This window comes from Epithele typhae (genome assembly GCF_022376455.1).
Source record: "Epithele typhae strain CBS 203.58 chromosome Unknown BXZ73scaffold_26, whole genome shotgun sequence".
Lineage (NCBI taxonomy): Eukaryota > Fungi > Basidiomycota > Agaricomycetes > Polyporales > Epitheliaceae > Epithele > Epithele typhae.
The window spans coordinates 363,955-382,947 of record NW_025954217.1 but is presented as its reverse complement, the minus strand read 5'-3'; the positions used below and the strand labels follow the sequence as shown (position 1 = coordinate 382,947).

The 18,993-nt window shown below is 59.4% G+C and overlaps 10 protein-coding genes across 10 annotated transcripts; 5 read left to right on the top strand and 5 right to left on the bottom strand.

The window, feature by feature from the left end:
• Positions 1-33: 33 nt before the first annotated feature.
• On the bottom strand, positions 34-235 carry BXZ73DRAFT_101746 (uncharacterized protein; the record flags this gene model as incomplete). Its single annotated transcript, XM_048014996.1, has 2 exons — positions 34-105; positions 155-235. 2 exons carry the CDS (start codon positions 233-235, stop codon positions 34-36), a joined length of 153 nt encoding a protein of 50 aa, XP_047877638.1.
• Positions 236-2,382: 2,147 nt separating this feature from the next.
• Positions 2,383-3,155, bottom strand: BXZ73DRAFT_101745 (uncharacterized protein; the record flags this gene model as incomplete). Its single annotated transcript, XM_048014995.1, has 4 exons — positions 2,383-2,515; positions 2,595-2,772; positions 2,824-2,874; positions 3,068-3,155. The coding sequence occupies 4 exons, from the start codon at positions 3,153-3,155 to the stop codon at positions 2,383-2,385; spliced, it is 450 nt and encodes a 149-aa protein (XP_047877637.1).
• Positions 3,156-3,447: 292 nt separating this feature from the next.
• Positions 3,448-4,172, top strand: BXZ73DRAFT_101744 (uncharacterized protein; the record flags this gene model as incomplete). The annotated part of the gene is made up of 6 exons (XM_048014994.1): positions 3,448-3,533; positions 3,594-3,714; positions 3,740-3,805; positions 3,842-3,862; positions 3,920-4,052; positions 4,108-4,172. 6 exons carry the CDS (start codon positions 3,448-3,450, stop codon positions 4,170-4,172), a joined length of 492 nt encoding a protein of 163 aa, XP_047877636.1.
• Positions 4,173-4,401: 229 nt separating this feature from the next.
• BXZ73DRAFT_101743 (uncharacterized protein) lies at positions 4,402-4,914 on the top strand (the record flags this gene model as incomplete). The annotated part of the gene is made up of 1 exon (XM_048014993.1): positions 4,402-4,914. The coding sequence occupies one exon, from the start codon at positions 4,402-4,404 to the stop codon at positions 4,912-4,914; it is 513 nt and encodes a 170-aa protein (XP_047877635.1).
• Positions 4,915-6,354: 1,440 nt separating this feature from the next.
• On the bottom strand, positions 6,355-8,613 carry BXZ73DRAFT_101742 (uncharacterized protein; the record flags this gene model as incomplete). The annotated part of the gene is made up of 7 exons (XM_048014992.1): positions 6,355-6,447; positions 6,508-7,402; positions 7,458-7,788; positions 7,838-8,047; positions 8,132-8,297; positions 8,353-8,517; positions 8,572-8,613. 7 exons carry the CDS (start codon positions 8,611-8,613, stop codon positions 6,355-6,357), a joined length of 1,902 nt encoding a protein of 633 aa, XP_047877634.1.
• A 240-nt stretch (positions 8,614-8,853) lies between these two features.
• Positions 8,854-9,111, top strand: BXZ73DRAFT_47441 (uncharacterized protein; the record flags this gene model as incomplete). The annotated part of the gene is made up of 1 exon (XM_048019878.1): positions 8,854-9,111. A coding segment is annotated over one exon (258 nt), but the record flags the coding sequence as incomplete, so codon positions are not given.
• Positions 9,112-9,157: 46 nt separating this feature from the next.
• On the bottom strand, positions 9,158-10,315 carry BXZ73DRAFT_101740 (uncharacterized protein; the record flags this gene model as incomplete). Its single annotated transcript, XM_048014991.1, has 2 exons — positions 9,158-9,512; positions 9,849-10,315. 2 exons carry the CDS (start codon positions 10,313-10,315, stop codon positions 9,158-9,160), a joined length of 822 nt encoding a protein of 273 aa, XP_047877632.1.
• A 1,706-nt stretch (positions 10,316-12,021) lies between these two features.
• BXZ73DRAFT_47413 (uncharacterized protein) lies at positions 12,022-15,020 on the top strand (the record flags this gene model as incomplete). Its single annotated transcript, XM_048019871.1, has 12 exons — positions 12,022-12,258; positions 12,372-12,466; positions 12,550-12,580; positions 12,648-12,810; positions 12,868-12,917; positions 12,981-13,157; positions 13,213-13,269; positions 13,329-13,369; positions 13,442-13,827; positions 13,891-14,076; positions 14,134-14,253; positions 14,308-15,020. The coding sequence occupies 12 exons, from the start codon at positions 12,022-12,024 to the stop codon at positions 15,018-15,020; spliced, it is 2,256 nt and encodes a 751-aa protein (XP_047877631.1).
• Positions 15,021-15,551: 531 nt separating this feature from the next.
• On the bottom strand, positions 15,552-17,132 carry BXZ73DRAFT_90226 (eukaryotic translation initiation factor 5C; the record flags this gene model as incomplete). Its single annotated transcript, XM_048025562.1, has 6 exons — positions 15,552-15,707; positions 15,765-15,890; positions 15,955-16,379; positions 16,460-16,641; positions 16,703-16,982; positions 17,036-17,132. 6 exons carry the CDS (start codon positions 17,130-17,132, stop codon positions 15,552-15,554), a joined length of 1,266 nt encoding a protein of 421 aa, XP_047877630.1.
• A 535-nt stretch (positions 17,133-17,667) lies between these two features.
• BXZ73DRAFT_101737 (uncharacterized protein) lies at positions 17,668-18,758 on the top strand (the record flags this gene model as incomplete). The annotated part of the gene is made up of 5 exons (XM_048014990.1): positions 17,668-17,715; positions 17,772-17,943; positions 18,018-18,242; positions 18,299-18,629; positions 18,686-18,758. The coding sequence occupies 5 exons, from the start codon at positions 17,668-17,670 to the stop codon at positions 18,756-18,758; spliced, it is 849 nt and encodes a 282-aa protein (XP_047877629.1).
• Positions 18,759-18,993: the final 235 nt, after the last annotated feature.

Sequence of the window (18,993 nt, the reverse complement as noted above, 5' to 3'; positions counted from 1 at the left end):
GGGTAGTATGCAATAATGCATGGAGGAGGTGCTCTACGATCGCCGCTTGAGCTTCTCCACGAGCCCTACAAATCCGCGGGCCGCCGGCGTCCAGGCGTCCGGGTCCTTGGCGGGGATGAGCACGAGGAGGAGCAAACGACCGACCGACGTGCACCATGCAGCTGGTCGCGACGATGAGCTTCGAGTCTATCATGCCCGCGAGATGCTGGATGGCGCCTGAGATGCCGGTGGCCATGTACAGCCCCGGCGCGACGACCTTGCCCGTCTACCTGACCTGGGGCGAGTTGTTGGAGCAGTCTGCAGCCGCGAGCGGGACGAGGGTCGCGCGACCTCAGCCCGCGTTGTGAGACGACGACCAGGTTCGACTTCAGCCTCTCAGGCTTGTACCCCCAGTGGTTTGAAAGGGCGATGATGTACGAATGAACAACGATGTGCGGAGGTTCGCGCGAGGAGTTGTCTCAGGGTATTACTGGAAGGAGACAAGGCTCATCAACTACATTGCTTGGGCTATGGACATCGGATACGCGATGCAAGTGAACGATGAGGAACGCTCTGCCTCCCGCAAACCTGTGTGCTCGGATCCATATCTCAGTGCACAACACTGGTTAGTACTACTCCCATCTGGACTTGAAGTCAGGGTCTGTCCTGGCAACAATGAGTCTCAACACGCATCGCCTTTTCATGCGTTGGGACACACCTAATAAAACGTCCCCACATGCATGGGCAGATGCATGCCGGCGTTCCCGAGCTCTTCGTGCAGAGCTTCGAACCACGACTCGAACCTCTGCCTAGACCCCGCAGGCACCCACCCCGCCCGCTCGAGCGCCCCCACGACGGTGAGGCACCAGTGCAGGCACCCGGACCCCTCTCGAAGCTGAAATCGGTCTACGCGCCGGACGCTCTCAAGTCCGAGATGGTGAAGAAGCTTGTGGGCGGAATCGAAGCAGGGCCGCAAGCTGAGTCATCGACCCATCCCTCCCGTCCAAGTCCTTCCTCAAGCTAGTCGCGGACGTTTCCCGTCGCCACGCAGTAGTCCTCCTTCAGCTCCGGAGCGGGTGCGTGCCGCTGTCCGTGTTGTGGTCAGCGCGCGGGCGGACTCCACGCGCGCATCGACAGCGCGTCAGCGCGTCCTCGGGACGGTTGACCGGGCCGGGCCGGGGAAGGGCGGCCATGGCTAGGACCCCCGAAAGCGCCTATAGAGGGACCGCCGACAAACGCCCATTTTTGCGACTTTCATGTCCGGACTATTTGAGGTCCCACGTCCGGACTTTCGGCGGTCCTCCAGCACCAGGGCGGTTGCCCGTCCGGACCGTTCGGCAGTCCTCCAGGAGCGCTTTACGGGCGCTAATTCGTGTTTTCGCCGCAAAAAGTCTTCAAACCCCGCGAAAAGCTCATCGCAGCTGCTCAGAGCAAGGTGGCATGGAATGAACAGAGAAATTTGTTGTACTTAGCGGGAATTCTCGACCTGTGCGCAAAAGTGGGCTGTTGAATTCTGATTGACGCCGGGATGATTACTAAATGATGCTTTAAAGCTTTATTGACTCCCTCCAATACGTGTTTCAACTGAGTAATAGCTTTGAACAAACCCTCCTCCCACTTCCCGCATCGGCGCCTACCTCAGGTCTTACTTGGCTGATGTCCGGGCTTCGGCAGACCCTTCCCGGCCCCTTCAAGGTCATGTCCGGACCTTCGGCAGCCATGCAGTCGGGACAAGCCCTCCGGATGTCCGGATGGCGACCGGTCCGAGGGCCAAAAATCATCAAATCGTGTCCGGATGGTCGGCGGTCCCTCTATAGGCGCTTTCGGGGGTCCTCCATGGCTATGGACTAATGAGCGCTCGCGTGGCTTGGGCCCGCGGGCGACCTAACACTGTGTGCCCTCAAAGAGGTGAAACTCACCTGTCACGTCACCCGGCAGTTCTGGGTGGTATCGACCTCCGGTCGTGGTGAGAATAACGAGGTTTGCGTCATTAGCGCCAGTCGAGTTCCACCGTCTGACTTGGTGAACCAAGAAGGGGTTTTTAACTAAGATTTTGCAACCATTCACCAACTGAGAAGAGGTGGAAATGCGCATTTTTCTGGTTGAGTATCGATTCATGCGATTGACGAGTAAACCGGTGAAAATGCACTGAAGAGAAAGAGGCATTTATAGTTCTGTTTTCACCACTATTGCTAGCAGTTATAGCCATCACACAAGGACGTTTTGCACCAATGAATGGAGTGAGATCGGAGCACACCGGATTCGTGATAATCAACCGCAATAACACGGTGATGTGAATACGGAATACAATGCTACATGAAATCGACGCTCGCGATCAAACTGCAGCCTGTGCGGACGATCGACCCACCCGATAGAACCAGGTCGTCAACACCGCGGTACCCATTACCTCCTGTGCCCCAATCTGTCGGTCCCTTCGCCGTTGTCCTCACTCGAGACGGCGTTAATGAGCTCGTCGACGTCCACGGCAAGCCTGTGCTGGACCTGCCGGCGCACGCGGGCTCGTTGCGCATCTGATCTGCACATAACCCGGGAGGAGCGTGGAGACGACGGTCAGTGGTCGCCCATAGTAGCTGGAAAATGACAAAAAAACGCACCGTACCTGTCGCGCCTTCATCTGCTCCTCGCGCTCTTCGATCCAGAGCGAGCCCTGCCCGTCTAGGACTTTACCGAGCGCGAGATGGCCGCCGGACGAGAGTGGACACACGCTGCTGGCTGCGCTCTCCAAATGCGATGGCTGTACGGGCGCACGCTCGTCGACGGAGACGATGTGGGCTCAGCAAATGAGCGGCGGCACGGGCGGGCAAATGCAACGGGGGTACTCACATATTCCCGAGATATTCTCCTTAAATTCGCGGTTAAGGTGCTTTTCGCCGCCTAGGAACGCAGAACGAGATAAGCGGTGCATAATGAATGGTATGGTGATTGTACTAACCTGCTACGCATTGAGCTCATACTTCGCACCACCTTGACTAAATTGGAGGTATGCCCAGTGGACGCGTATAGATGACCTGATGCACTTACCTGTGTCAATGGCAAGAAAGGCCGTGAATGGCGTGGAAGGACGCACTTTCAAACACGTTGACGACACTAGTGGTGGACATGGTTGCGATGGGGAACGGCGAGCTGCGCCGGCGTAAAGGAAGGCAGAGAGACATGGTCGAGGGCATGGCCGGTAAGGTGGGCGAAATGGGGGTTCGATAACATGGCTGCGGAGAATCACGACACCGCTAGAGGAGGAGGAGCTTGATGGAGGAGGAGGAGGAGGGAGAGGGGAGGAGGCAAGAGATGGAGCAGGGACGCGCGTCGCGCGTTGCGCAAGAGCGCTGCTAGCATGGGAATTGTCGCCTGCGTGCGCGCGCGCGCGGTAGTAGCTGGTAGTAGCAAGTCCTAAGACCGCTTTTACAAGTCCGTCCTCCACGCCCCGCAAGTCCGACGTTCGTCGCCGACATGTCCAAGACCCCCAGGGCCCATACTCCCTACGAAGCCTCGCCCCCGTGCCCCTCCGCGCCCACTATCTCCTTCACGGCCGCCAAGTACGTTGATCCTTCGAGCCTGGGCCGCACCTCACCTCGGCCGACTTCACGACCACGAAGGGCCAAGGCGGCCGTCAACGCGTTCATTGTCTCGGATCAGGCGAAGGTCCTGCAGGAGCCCCTTCAACCGCGCGCAGCGGACCCCGGGTGCGCGAACTGGCTTGCGGAGTGGTGGAATGAGGTGGCATACATGCCAGGCCGCCTAGTACCACGACCCGACAGTCATGTTCGTGAGCTGCAACTGCGTCCACATCTACGACAAGCCAGATGAGGTACGCCGCGCAGCTCGTTTAGTATTGACCTCCGAGAAACGCGATGTCCGAAACGACGTGAGTGCTTCCTCATGTATTTCCTGTGCGTATCCTCATATCCTACCGACGCTCAAGAAGCTCTCCTTGTCGCATCGTCCAATAATCGAGGAAATCGAGTCCGCAATGGTCATTGTTCGCTTAGACGACTACTCCCCCGCTACCCGTGAGTTCGGCGATGGCAGGAATCGCTTCTACGACAAGCATCGAGGTATGTCTACGTGATCTAGTATGTACATCCGCCTCGCCCTCAACCTTGCCTTCAGTCAGCGTCTTCGAGAATACAAGTCAGGCTTCCTCGGCGAACACTCCTCCATGGAAGGCACCCTGATGCTGTGTATGAACTCGGAGTTTGTGTGAGTCGCCTCCTTCGCTGCGAACAAGGTCGACCTTAGTGCGCACTGCCGCGAACGGCCCGGCGTGTGCTACGAGACCGCGCAGATGCGCAAGTACCAGCTCAATGCTCGACCCCACCTAGACGGTGTGTCCTCGTCCCTGCTAGGCTGCTCCGGGTGCCTGGCCTTTATCTCACGCTGATGGCGACGCGCAGGACAAGCACCATGCCACGCTCTTCCACAGTGAAGTCTCGCGCTAGCTACGAACGGGAGGCAGAGAGGACAGCGCTTGGTGCGGAGAAAGCGCAGCTGCAGGCTCAGCTGAAACTCATCCTGACGGTCCACCCGTTCTTTGTAGGGACCGTCACGGTTGTTGTCGTCACGATCACGAACAGGCGGACGTCTGTGCGCCAGGCATCGACATGGCCCTCCGCGACCACCGCCACCTCTCCCAGGGACCATACTATCCGGCATGATTGGAGGCACTCCGGTCAAGCCTCTAGCAATCCCCCATTGTCGAACCACCATCAAGACAAGCTTGATCAAGTCTCCCGCACCACCAGCCTCGATGACCACTACGCCGATGCCACAAGTGCAGACGAAGATCGTGCCTCAGCTGAATTTGCTGCCCACGAACGTAACTATGGAGCCGAAGGTGACGCGGGTCACGTCGCCGATCGTGCCGCTTGCGCGATTCTGCTGCTCGCGGCCGACGGGATTGCGCGTTTGCAGGCGTAGGACAAGGAGTAAGTACGAGGCGTTACAGGTCTACGGCGTTCATTGGAGGGAGGATGGCATGATGAAGTGTGTAGGCACGGTAGAAAGTTCGGGACGTTACCTAGCTTGATAGAGCACTGTGCGGCTCTGATCACCCGAAGTGTACCGCGGGAATTGGGTCCCATCTGAAGCTAGTGAATCGTGAATGTACCGGCGCAACGGGTGATAATCGATAATTCACAAATGGGTGCTTGGGTAAGGGAACTCGTGTGCTCAGGATGCGGTGAATAAACACAGGACAGGCGGTGAATCCGCGCATAGGAAATATCACCTGTCACATCACCCGTCACCCACTTATCCCCGGGTTCGAGGGTGATCGGCGCTTTTCACCCAGCATCTGCGTCCCTGTCACTGGTTGACAGGCCCACAGTGTAAGGCGACCGATCGCTCCCGTTTGGAGAGCTCCCGCTTCCAGATATACTGGCGGGGGCTTGTCCGGCTTCCTCACGCATCTTGCCGCTACCCGTGCGCGTGAGGAAGCTGGTACGTCTTCTTGTTGTGCTACCTATGTCGAATATGCGCTCACACTTGTACTACGGCAGACATAAGCGTCTGCCAGACACACTCCCGCGACTAGCCGCTATATCTTTAACAGTCCGCCCACCTCATCAGCCCGTGTCCCGTCCTCCCTGCGTGCCGGACAAACCTTGCCGACTGAATGTTCACAGCCGCGGCCTGTCCAGGACGCGGTGCGGAGACGCCGGCAAGATGGTGATCGACGACTCCGACTTTAACGGCGCCACTGCGGGTGCGGAGGACACAAACATACCGTGGGTCGAGGGTGGCGGGTACCGCGAGGGCCCCACGTCCGTCGACGGCTTCCGGCGCAGTGCGACGGGCAAGGTGAAGTTCAAACAAGGACACGATGAGGCAGCGGCACGAGGCCGATGACGCGAACGCGCCGGCGAGCTAAGCAAGGCGTGGCAGAGGCAGGAGCCCGAGTTCGGGCACGAGTTCAAAACGAAGGTATGGTAAGCCAAATGGTCGCGCCCGCTTGTCTCACGAGCCCCTTCTGTTCACAGAAAGCTGGGGAGGATGTCAAAACAGGGGCGTGGACCCTACGCGTATATGCCGCTCTTCCAAGGGGCACCAGATTGGTATCGCCGAGAAGCGCAGAATGCACTGTTTCGGTGCGGCCTGTATTATCATACTGTATGCCGTGTCTTCGGTATCTATTGCTCCAAGCGTGATACAATTGTCGCGAATCGGATAATACAACGCTGAGAATCACCATTGATCTGGACAGCCGGGCGTAATACATCTCAAGCCTCATCTTCGTACCTGAGGACGAGCCACAGCCTGACCCCATTCGCCGACTGCTGAAACATACCTACGATTACAACTACATATGAAAATGTGACGGCTCAAGAAAGACTTGAACGTGAATCGGGAACAACCGCATCAAGCCGACGCGCCTCCATCCTCATCGGACTCGGTCACAGCCGTTTCTGGGTAGTCGGATTGCAGCCTAGACTCGACCTCTCCCGCCGTAACCTGAATGACGGGAATTTTGGTCAGTGGCGTCGCGCTCCGCGTGAGTCACATGCAACTTACCCGCTCCGAGTCTGTAAGGATGTGCTGCGCAACGACGGCATATCCTACGCCTATATCAACCGATTTCTTGGAGGAGCAACGATGTCTTGTGGTTGTGCCGAAGCGATGCGCCAATGTCTTGCCAACATCTTCATTGGGGACCACGAAGACGAAGGAGAGGCGGACGTCCGTCGGCGGCTCTGGTACGCCGAAGAGCGCCCGTATGACCTTCCCGATGCCCCCGCCTCGCATCTGGTGCGTTCTGCAGATAGTGACATGCAGAAAGACAACATGAAGCACCCCGGAAGCGTCCACTGTGACCACGAAGGCGTCGATGGTAGGGAAGCCCGCAGGTGGAAGGAAGAGCCGGTTGTGAGTGTCATAGAGCCGCGATGATCCGTCAAAGACGGCATGGTCGAGGGAAGGAAGGGTGAAGTTCAGGAGTTCATCGTTGAGCGTACAGAGGAGTGGCTCGAGAGTGCACCAAGTCAAGGCCAACGTCTCGAAAACGGGTCCGGCAAGGCCTCCAAGCGGGGACATCGCCTCGAACATGGCCTGACGCTGATCTTGCTGAGCAGCTGCGATGGCTTGAGCAACTCGGGAACGGAGGTATGGCGTTGGAATGGAACATTTGGCGACCTCCTCGAGGTTGTCTGCTGGCCGATCTGTTTCGGTGCGTTCTACAAAGAAATATTGATGGAAGTATACGGCAAAAGGCACATCGGTGGCGGAGAACTTCCGGAACGCATCCACGATATTTTCCATGTGGGCGGGAAGTATTTGGATCTCGTGAGGCGACTTCGCTATGTCCTTCGCTAGGCCTTGCTTCCGCTTGATTGACTTCATGCATGCACGTGCGGATGGTCCTAGGAATCGAAAGATGTCTATCGGGTCATACAACCCATCGCGGCCCCGTCTAAAAGACAAAACAGGTGAGGCGAGCGATATTCCCTGGTAACATAGTCACTCACGGAAGAAACAGAACCTCTTTCTCCGACCAACACTCCATGGGCCAAAACTGGGCGTTCAGCTCCTTCTGATACAACCTATAGTGGTCCAAGTTCGGAGAGCAGGCGAGGACGGTGTGAAGTTTCTTGACGCCGGGTAGATGGCTCTTGATATTGGAGAGTGTATCAAAAAGAGCCAGTGTCTTAGGCGGCACTCTGTTTAGGGACTTCGGCGACACCTCCTTGGCTCTAGTGGCTGTGAAATGATAAAAGACATCAGTCGTAACGCCAAAGACCACCGGTTGTTGGAGGGACAGGGCTTTCAGCAAGGCCCATTCGAGGAAAACGGTTTTGCCTGTGCCATAAACAATGAGCTTGGACCAAATATATTCTGTAACACTTACCGATACCGGGTTGGCCGATGACAACAAGATTTGTCGTGTTCCCAGCAAGATAATCCCACAGTTTCACGTACTCCTCGCGAACAATCACCTTGAAGGCGGATTGTGGAAAAAGGCGGTGGATGTCATCGCGGACGTAGGAAACACCATCCTGTTCTTCGAAGGGATTCTCCTGCTCCGTCCACACTCGGCGGTAGACTTCCTCATACCATTCTGCAGCCCGGGAGCGCCGTTGAAGAGCACGCGAAAACAAACGTCAGCCGTAGGTACTATGCCTGAATAAGCGATACTGCTCACCGGCAGCAGGAAGCGTGATCAGGAGCTTGACAGCGTCGCGGTCCACGCCCGTTAAGGGACGCGGACCCGACTCCACCAGTTCGGCAACTTCGTCCAGGGCAGTCTGCTCCAGGGTGTTACGGAGCCCATCCGCCTCTTCTTTGGTACCAGGACGCTCTTCACGTAGCTAGACAATGATCATGTTCACTCGCATGTGCTGAGTATGTGGAGAGAGGACATACCATCCACATATCCAGGTCTTTCTCTTCCTCGCCCAAGTCCTCGGCGACCTGGCGTCTGAACTGGTTCCTAGTTTCCAAAGGGGAACGAGGTATGTATCCGAGACTAACAGTGGGGTTGCCTTCGCGCCGATAGAAGAAGTAATCCATGTCGTCGTCGTCGTCGAGCTGATGGGGCCGACCTGAATACAAGGGATGTGTGCACAGAAAGGCCGTGCGCACCTTGGCTCTCTTGGAGGGCCTGTCGCCAGTCTCTGAAGTCATAAGGTACCTGACTGCTTGGTTGTCGCCGCATTGCTCTGGGCTCGTGGGATCAATCGATCAAGAGAGAGAGGTCTTGGTTGGCTTGGGCGCGCTTGCGTAAGTGCTGACAAATCCGAACGGTACTAGATCTCGTGACTTGGGGCTGCATTGCCAGGTCCGTCCTTGGTCACCCCTCCACTGATCATGCACACTGTATGCGACCCATAGGGATTGAAAGAAAATAATAATAATAATAATAATAACCCCTCCACCGATCGCCAGACTTTGGAGACCGCGCTGCAAACGTACGAGCGCGTCCGGCTGCCCATCGCGAACCACGTCTTGCAGGGGTCCAGAGAATCCGGAGACATGTACGAGTTCAACGGGCCCCTCCGAGACGACCTGGCTACGCTCGGACCGCAAATCGGCTGGCAGTGGGACTGGCAGTGGGAGTCGACGGCGCAAGGCGAGCGGGACAGGGCGATCGGAATGCTCCGGTCAACGAAAGCGAAGTTGTAGAGCTCCGTGTGGGTAGTGTACAATAATGCAAGGAGGTGGTGCTCTACTATTTCCGCTTGAGCTCCGGGACCGCGGTGTACAAATCCGCGGCCGCCGGCGTCCGGGCGTCCAGGTCCTGGCGGGGATGAGTGCGAGAAGGAGGAGCGAACGACCGACCGACGTGCGCCATGCAGCTGATCGTGACGATGAGCTTCGAGTCCTTCACGCCCGCGAGATGCTGGATGGCGCCAGCGATGCCGATGGCCATGTACAGCTCCAGCGCGACGACCTGGAACGAGTTGTCGGCTGAGTAGTCTGCGGCCCGAGCGGCTCGAGGGTCGCGCGACCTCAGCCCGCATTGTGAGACGACGGTCAGGTTCGACTTCGGCCCCTCAGGCGCGACGAGTCGTCGCAGGGTCTTACTCGAAGGAGACGAAGTTCATCAACTGCATTGCCTGGGCTATGGACATCGGACACGCGGTGTAGGTGAACAGTGAGGGACGCTCTGCCTCCCACAAACCTTTGTGCCCGGATCCGTATCTCGGTGCACAACACTGGTTACTTCCACTGCCTTCAGGACTCGAAGTCAAGGTCTGTCCCAACAATGAGTCTAAACACACATCGCCTTTTCATGCGTTGTGACACACCTAGTAAAACGTCCCCATATGCATGGGCGGAGGCATGCCAGCGTCCCGAGCTCTCCGTGCAGAGCTTCGAACCACGACTCGAACCTCTGCTTAGACCCTCCAGCCACCCACCCCGCCCGCTCGAACGCCCCCACGACGGTGAGGCACCAATGCCGGCACCCGGTCCCCTCGGGCGTGAACTGGTACCGGGTCAGGCCCTCCTCCCACACGAAGTCGACGAGCCGCTGGACGGTGACGGCCACGCCGGCGTGGATCGGGACCGCGTCGTCGCGGTTGGACGCGGCGGCGCTGGCGAGGGTGCGCGCGCTGGAGACCTCGAGCACGCCGCGCGGGTAGGCGGAGGGCGTCATGTCGAGGACGACGGAGTGGGCGCCGTCTTCCAGGCGCGCGTAGATGCGCCAGTGGTAGATGAGGGAGCCCGGGTGAGATGGGCTCTCCGGATCCGCGCCTGGGGAGTCGGCCGCCGCTGCGTCGTCGAAGTTGACTGCGCGGGCGCCGACGAGCGCGATGCTGTGCACATGCATGGCAGTGTGGGCCTCTTGGAGGTTGGCGAGGTAAATGGTGCGGTCTGCTGACATATTCGGGTGCGGATGGGTTGGGCGACACGGTGGGAAAGAGAGGGTTGGCACTGGGAGAGGAGACGAACCGGCCAAACACTTGAGGATTTAGTCACGCTTGCGCCCACAAAGTTACTAACGAACGTAACAAGTGACGTATGTCGTCACACAGAATCCAACGTTCTTGTACCAATCCCACTCTGTATCGAGGAAGTCAGTTAGGAATCCAAGTTTCAGGCGGCGAATACTTAAGTATTATGGAGCCAATTTTCACGCCCTTCGTTCCTGGTTTCATTGCAGCAACCCAGCGTTGGAAGACACATGGACCTGTACCGGCATCGAGCTGGAGCAGCCGTAGGATATATATTGAAACAAAACCACACTCGTCAACTTTCGGAGCGGAATTCCCTCGGGCTGTAATTGTGGTAAAGGCAGGTGTCGAGCGACGCTGTCTGCTCTCTCGCGCTGGCCACAGTCGATTCTGCAGCTGGGAGCACCTCGGGAGGCTTGATGAATGGGCGGACACTCGAGAAGCGACCTCGGAGGCAATGTGGCCCTCGATCAAGGACGGTAGAAAGTTCATATTCCGGCTGGGGAACGATATAGGATTCTCCGGGAGCGCCGAGCCACATGAGTGTACTTTACACAGCAGTCACCATGTATAAGCGTGAATGCCATAAGGCCCTCGTATCAGCCAAGAAGCCGTAGTCTGTGTGAAGCCGTCAAGCACGTCATGTTCGCCCTGGAATATTGGACTGATCGAAACTCACCGACGAGACGGAGAAGAAGCCAGGCTACGTCTCTAGTGGCTGCACGTGCAGCTGCTGCTAATTATCCTCAAAGGTCACCCGATTGCCCGCCAGTCACTTGAGCGACAAGAATCAAGGGGGCGTGGGGCTGTGGGGGTTGGGGAGGCCATTGCGTTGTGCCACGCGGTCGGTGAGTATGCTCTTGAGAAGCGTGCGGCTCGTCGGCGGCAGTATTGCGGCGATAACACATGCTGTTGCTGCCACAGCCGTGAAGAGGGACGGGCGGGGCTGCAGCCTACGCACCACGCGTTCGTCGAAAGGACCCATGGGCCGAAAGCAGACAGCGAGCATCGTCCTCCGGTGGGACTGCAGGCGGCGGGGATGGTCTAGAACGCGGAGAGCAGGGGCCTTGTGAGCACATCTGCACCGCGTGCATGCGATCTTCTGGGAGAATGAGCAGGGTCGCGGGCGGCATTGGGCCCCGTGCGTAGCTCCGCGAACACGCTGCACTGGGCCTGTTCAGCGAAGGGCTTCGGGGCTGGGCAGCTAGCGCGACGCATACCGGATGGGGGCCTGGGACGCAGCTGCGCCGTTGGGGGTGGGAGTTATTTCGAGGGGAGGACGAGGCGGTCAGGTGAGCGCGGGTGGGAGCGGGGGCGGTCACGGGCGTGGTGTGTGCTCACTGGGCCCTGGCACCGAGGGGGGAGAGCGCAGGCCGGCGCGGGTGCGAGCGCGATGGGCGGGCAAAAGGTCGGGCGCGGGCGACGTCGCTCGAAGCTCAGCGGACGTCGCGCTCGAAGCCCAGGCGGGGAAGCGGGGCGTGCCGGAAGCGGGTCAGGTGGACCGCGGGGCCCGGCTGGGGCCGGGGTTGATGTTGAATTTCGATAAGATTATGGTTGGATTAGGGGGATAAGGGGGGGCGGTGGCTCGCGTCTTTTGGTGGGGGCGGCCCTCTTCTCATCGTCTCCCATGTCGATGATGTCTCTCTCGCCCACGACATCGACCTCGAACTACGACGACCAGCCCAACGGAAAGCGCCGCCGCACGACCTCGTTCAACACCACCTCCCCCCTCAACGGCTCCCGGTCCGACATGGCCTCTCCACCCTCCCCGGGCCACGCGCCCTCGTCGTCCGCCGCCTCGGCCCACATCCCGAAGCGCGGCGCGCGGGCCTGCACAAACTGCCGCAAGGGCAAGAACAGGTGCGAAGGCGAGGTCAGTCCTCTTTCTCCCTCCCCCGTGCCGCCCATGCGCGCCATGTACGCTAACCCTCCCGCCCGTCCCGCCTGCCCGCCCTCCCGCCCGGCCCGGCCGTCCACCCCCTCCAGTCCCCCTGCCGTCGCTGCCAGCTGAGCGGGGCCCAGTGTGTGTTTGAGAAGCCGGAGAAGAAGGCGGTCCAGTCGTTGTCCCCCGCCAGCGTCGAGTGAGTCCCATGCCTGGCCTCGTCCCGCCCCCGTCGCCCCGACCGCCCGTCGTGCTCAACCAAGTGCCCCTCGACTTCAACAGGCGCCTCTCTCGTCTCGAGGGCCAATACCTCGTGCGTCTTCCGTCCTCGCCCAATCCATCCCTGCCACGACGCTCATCCTATCCCCGCCCCGTCACAGGTCATGCAGAGCCAGATGATAGGGATGCAGTCCTCCCTCGACCGCATCCTCAACGCCATCCAGAGCCAAGGTCAGGGCCAAGGCCAGGGTGTCCCCATGGGCCAGAATTCGGGCATGGTGCCCCCTCCATTCCCCTCAACTTCCCGCGAGAGCCCGGGTATAGGTACGTCGCCTTATCACCTCCGGCGTGTTCGTCGACCGACCCCTTTGTCGCCCATAGACGGCCCTCGCTCGCGTGCCTTCCCCCCTCTGCCCGGCTTCGCGCCTCCGGTGCGTAGCGAGGATGTGTCGGGTCCGAAGTAGTGTTCTCATGGAGTTTCTATTGTCGAGTAGCCCCACAAATATGCGACGTACGGTATTGTGCCCAGTACGGCACCCTCGTCTGATGACGAATCTGAAGACACCCTCCCACGTTCCACTATGAACGCGCCCATTGAGGCGTTGCAAGGGTTAGCCAATGCCGCGGCTGAGGCCGCGGCTGCCCCGTCCGCATCGCCTCCCAGGCAAGTTGTTTCCCGGCCCGAGACTCGATCCATATAATGATCGGAGGCGGATTAGGGTGAAGAAGCGGAAGCGGGCTGAGCCCACGCCCCGCAACGCGTTCCCGCATGTCGTGGAGAAGGTGCCTCTTTCTCCACGTCCCCTGGACGCCCGCCCGTGCTCACCCCCGCCACGCTCCAGGGTCTTGTGTCCGACGCCGAAGCTCGCGAGCTTTACCACATGTGCGTCCTCCATCGCTTCCATCGCCCCCGTCTCCGCTGATCGCTTTTCTCACTCTATCCCCCGTCGAACAGCTTCTTTTCCGGATGCAACATCTTCATCCCCGTCTTCGATCCGACATACGACACCTACGACGGCCTCATGGAGCGCTCGCCGTGGACCTTCGACGCCCTCTTGGCCATCGCGGCAAAGATCCGGAGCGGGACCGGCCCGCTCATCCCCGCCTTCTACAGGTGTCTTGAAGAGGCCCAAGGCATCGCCCGCTCGTCTCTCTTCGGCCCGGTCGTGCGCAAGGAGGCCGTCCAAGGCATGCTCCTCCTCGCCGCCTGGAGCACCAACGGATGGCTCCCCTCGGGACACGCCATGCGCATGGCCCTCGACCTCGGCCTCCACCGCGCCCTGGAGAAGCTCGCCGACGATGGGGGCAAGAAGCGGTCTGAGGAGGAGGAGCGCAACCTGGGTGAGCTTCCTTTATACGTCCCCAGCATGCGATGTTCTTATCACGCTTCGCCCCCTCGCGTAGTGGTGTCGGCCCGCATGTGGCTCTGCCTCTATTGGTTCGACCACCAGATGAGTCTTGGCACGGGCCGCCCCATCGTCCTGCGTGACGAGCTGTCGATAAAGCAATGCCGCCTGCTCCTGTCGCATCCGTTCTCGTCGCCGACGGATGTCCGGCTTGTGTCACAAGTGGAGCTCATCATGCAGAAGAGTACGTACAGAACATCATCACTACTGTCTCAATGTCCTGATGTCTCGGGATCAACAGCGCAAATCTACGAGACGCTGTCGCCGCTCAACGGCCAGGTCAACCACAACACCCTTGCGTTCATCCGTCGCGCAAACATCGCATTGGATAAGTGGTGGACGGACTGCGATGAGTTGCATAGTCAGTAGACGTTTGCCATCCTTTCCTTCGAGCATGACGCTGACCTCCGGTCAGGACAATCCATGGACGAGGACGCCCTTCCGAGGAAGATCCTCGTCGGCGAGCTTCACTACGCGAAGCTTTGGCTCGTCTGCGTCGCGCTCCGCGGTGTATCCTGGGACAAGATGCCCTTCGAGCAACGCGAGCTCGCGTTCCAGGCCAAGGACGCCGCCTCGGCCTGCCTCGCCAACCTGCTCGACTCGCCCACGTACCGCGCCGCACTCCGCTACGCCGTGCACGACACGCTCGTCATGGCCGCCTTCTCCGGCCTCTTCCTGCTCAAGATGGCGAACCTCTTCCCCGCCGAGCTCGACCTCGGCGCGATCACCGTCCAGGTCGAGCAGCTCGCGCAGCTCCTCTCCGACGTCGCCGCCGAGCGCTACGCGCTCACGCTCCGCATCATGCTCGCCAACCTCCGCCGGAAGATCGCGAGCATGGCCGCCGCGCAGGCGCAGGCGCAGAGCCAGCACGCGCCCGACCCCACCGCCGGCCTCGCCGCGTTCCTCGACCCGAGCATCGTGCCCCCGCCGCCGTTCACGGTCGAGGAGCTCGGGCCGTGGGCGCAGAACCCGCGGATGTTCAACCCGAGCACGATCCCGCTCTGGCTCCAGGAGCAGAGCCTGAACGACCTCGGCCTGCCCGTGAACGGCTCGGACGGGATCTTCCTCCAGATGGGCCACGCCAACGGCTGGATAGGCGACTTCCCGCAGATGCCAGAGGCGTGGTGAATGCATGGTTGATCTGCACTATCCTCCCTTGGTTCTCCTTGCTGTATCCCTGTGGACCCGCTCTCGTCGCCGTTGATGTTGCACATAGACTCAAAATACCGCATAGGCTATGGTCCCGTGCCCGCCAGATGACGCTGACCCCTCTCCGTTTTTGCTTTCGACACTGTACACACCTTTACGCTCCGCGCTTCATCCCCCATCACTACCTTTGCCTTACCCCGTTCCAGTCCGTAAAAGTGGGTGTACGATCGTGGCGTAGTGTACTGTATCATACATCTTCCTCTGCCGAGTCCGATCGCTTGCCTGTCCCCGCTCCTGCGCTCGTCGCCTCCGTTCAGTGCATATACCTTTGCTCTGCTCTTTGTTTGTCCATAGCTTTCCGTACACACGCCGCCAAAAGAATGTGAATGTTTCTCAGAGCGCGAAGGCGCCCTGCTGCAATCGATTTCGGATGATGACATGACTTCCGGAGCGAGCGTACACGTGCAAGTGAGACGGGGGGCATTCTACAAGGTCCAGCTCGATGGACGATCACTCCTCGTCTTCATCGTCGCTCTCCTCTTCCTGCAAGAACTTGACGAGGGGCTGCGCGGCCTGGAGGAAGTGCTGCCTGCCCTGCGGCTTGGACCCCTTCTGGTGCCAATAGATAATAGCTTGGTCGGAGATACAGTCCTTGTTGTACAACACCTGCCGCGCCGCCGTCAGCGTCTCGTTCGCCGGTGGCTCGACGGAGAGCAGCGTTACCTTGAGAACCTGGGGGAACGCCTTGATGATCCGCGTGTCTTCGTAACAGTACACCTGCACCGTGTTGATGAGCGCGACCTCCGTCTTCGGGCCGTTGCAGAACGGCTCGATGATGTCCGAGAAGCCCTGAGGCCAGACCCAATCAGACCCTCCGCGCAAGACCTACCGCAGCCCAGCGCGCAGCACTCACCGCGATCTCCCGCAACGCAAGCGCCTCGTTCTGGTCCTGCCTCGCGCTCCACTCGACCGAGGCGATCAGGCCCTGCCAGATGCACGACACGAGCTCGGCCTCGGGCAGGGGCGCCTCGTCCTGGCGCGCGCGCAGGGCGGCGACGACGTCCGCGTGCGTGTCCCCGCGCGCGAGCATCTCCCGCAGCTGGGCGATGACGGCCTCCTTGAGGGACGCGTACTGGCGCTTCGTCCACCAGTCCGCGACCTGGGGCAGGCCGGCGGCGCGGAAGTGCGCGTCGAGGGTGCGGTCGTCGCGCTTGCTCGGCGGGAAGAAGAGGAGGAGGTCGCGGATGCCGCCGCGCTTGAGGGTGCCGGCGAGGTGCTCCATCGACTGCGCGCTGAGGTACGCGCGGAAGGCGAGCGAGACGACGTTCGCGGAGAGGTCTTGTGGGGGGCGGCGGGCGCGGGCGCGGGAGAGGGGGATGAGGGGGCGGGCGCGTATATGCGGAGCGGAGGGGGCGTACCGTTCTTGACGAGGTGGTCCTTCGTCAGGCTTGAGAGGGCGCTGGCGCTCGCGAGGCCTTGGGACATCAAGAGCCCAATGGCGTACGAAATCTTCTCCCGCTGGACGTCGGGCCACCGGTTCATGTACTGGAGCAGGTTCGGGAGCGATCGCTCCTCGAGCGGGCGCTGGAGGTACTTGTATCTGCATACGGCGAGCGGAGGGTCGGGGAGGGCGGAAGGGGTAGAGGGGCAGGGGAACTCACCTGCGGATTAGTTTGTTGAGGACCTCGACGTACTGCTTCACGTCCGCCACCTCCACAGGCTCCTTGGCGTTGAGGAGGGAGAAAGGGGAGATCGGGGTGCCGTCGTCGACGTACTGGCCGCCGGGCTGGAGGAGGCCACCGACGAGGAGGAGCTCGAAGAGGGCGTCGGCATACTTGAGGTACTCGAGAGTGGAGCCGGCCTGTACTAGTTTGTTGGTGACGGCGTCGAAGTCGTTGGGCGGGACGTTTTCGAGGTGTTTGAGGACTTGGTCTCTGAAGACTGTGGGCGGTGCGGTGAGCGGGCTGACGGGTACGAGGAGGGGTCTGGCTGACTGGTGGGCTCGTGCTTAGCGTGGGCCTTGACGGCACCTTTCCTTGCTTTGATGCGGACCCCCTGGAGCGAAGGCTTTGCAGCGGCTTGCTGAGACATCCACAGGTTGGATCGAAAGTGGAAGAAGGCGACCTGCCCCAGGCGCCCGTCCGCCTCCGCTCAAATCTCTGATCTTATCCCGATTTGGGTCCCATCCCGCTCCGTCCGAGCATTCCAAAACTCTACGATTTGAAGCTTCAGGGCCGTGGCATGCAGGGGCGGGCGGCTGCCGCCTAGTAAGGACGGTATATATACTTCTCCGGGAGGATGTCCTGCCTCTCATTCGATTCCTACTTCCCCTTTGCCATTTCAGTAGGCCGCCCTCATAGTAACCCCACTCTCAAAGCCGCCCTAAATCACCGCAGGACAGCGCAAGCGTTCATGAAGTCCACAATGTATCGAAACACCGAGAGACCTGCGAAACGGCCCAAAGTGTGTACATGTCTATGCTCTCAGGTGCATTGTATCCATATCACTTCCTCAGGTATTCAAGGAAGATGTACTTTTCTTCTTCGTTCGACGTGGCTTAAGTCCATTTCAACTCGCAACGTTGGCCTCGAGTCCGTCGGACGACGTGAGCGCGTTGGTGTCCCGCATGGCGGAAAGGAGCTCCGTGTTAGAGAACCAGGTTTTACTGCGGAAGGTATGTGGTCGCTCCATCCGTTCAGTGCATTCATGTGAACATACCTGGTCGTTAAGCTACACGAGCCACGTCCACCCACCGACGCCGGCGCGAAATCATTCCTCGCCGATCTCGCGACTCAGTCACTCGACGAGATCAGTGACCCGCTGGATGCGACCATTCCGCGCGTGGTGTCGGATCTGGGCTTCAAAACCGGCGTCCATGTTGTCGTCACGATGCCTGCCGTCGGTAAGCATACTCACTTCTTCCGATATATCCATCGCTAATGTTTATTTCTACGTGTGTGCTACTCGCCGCCACAGTGGAGACATGGTATTGCGAAATTCATAGACGATTCTGGATACGTCAAGAAAACCCCTTCGGGACGGAATCGGGGTTCGAGTGCCTCCGCAGCGACATACCTCAGTTCATCCGAGGCAGACACCGGATATTCGTACGCGAGGAGTACAATAAGATATGGGATCATATCCGTGATCACGTCTGTGTCGACTCAAGCAGCCTCGTCGTCGTAGGGCAGTCGGGCATCGGTACGTTCCTCCTACTTAGTACTCCTCGTCGGCTAGGCTCAACACGTGTCGCACAGGCAAGACTTGTTTCCTCCGTTGGGCACTGCTGAAGGCTTTACTTGCGAGGATGCCGGTCGTGTTCTCCCTCATCCCTGGCCACTTTGTTGTCTTTGACGTAGCCGGGGTCAGAGAAGTCACCGCACAGCAGTTGGCGGACCTTCCACCCAACGTTCTAGGCCTTTTCGACACCACCTCAGGTATTGAGCGTTGCCTCGTCTGCATTGAGACCAAGCCTGCGGTAATCTGCTGGTCTCCTCAGTTGGAACACTTCGAAAGGGTTCGGAACCATCTCGACGCCGAGTGTTGGGAGATGGAGCCATGGACCAAGGAAGAGTCCGCATTAATTCCGTTTGTGACCAACATTCGGCTTTCGGTTGTGTTTTGCTAACCGCTCCGCATTATAGCCGCGTCGGAAAACCCCATATGTCAGAAAAGGCATTGGCTGTCAGTCTGAACAGGCGTATGAAGAAGCCTTGACGGAACGGCGCAACGCCGTAGATCCCTTCGTAGACATAGCAAGCAAGTTCGACACTTCGTGCCGTCTTGTCCGTGCAGCCACATCGGGCAGGCATTCGAAGATACACTCCCGTCACACTCTTATCGACCCACGATTATTCATGTTATGCTAGGAGAAGAACCTACTAAATGATGGACGTGGAATCAGTAAAGTACGGAGTTGAGTTCTTGGATTATGTCCATGCACCATCATTGG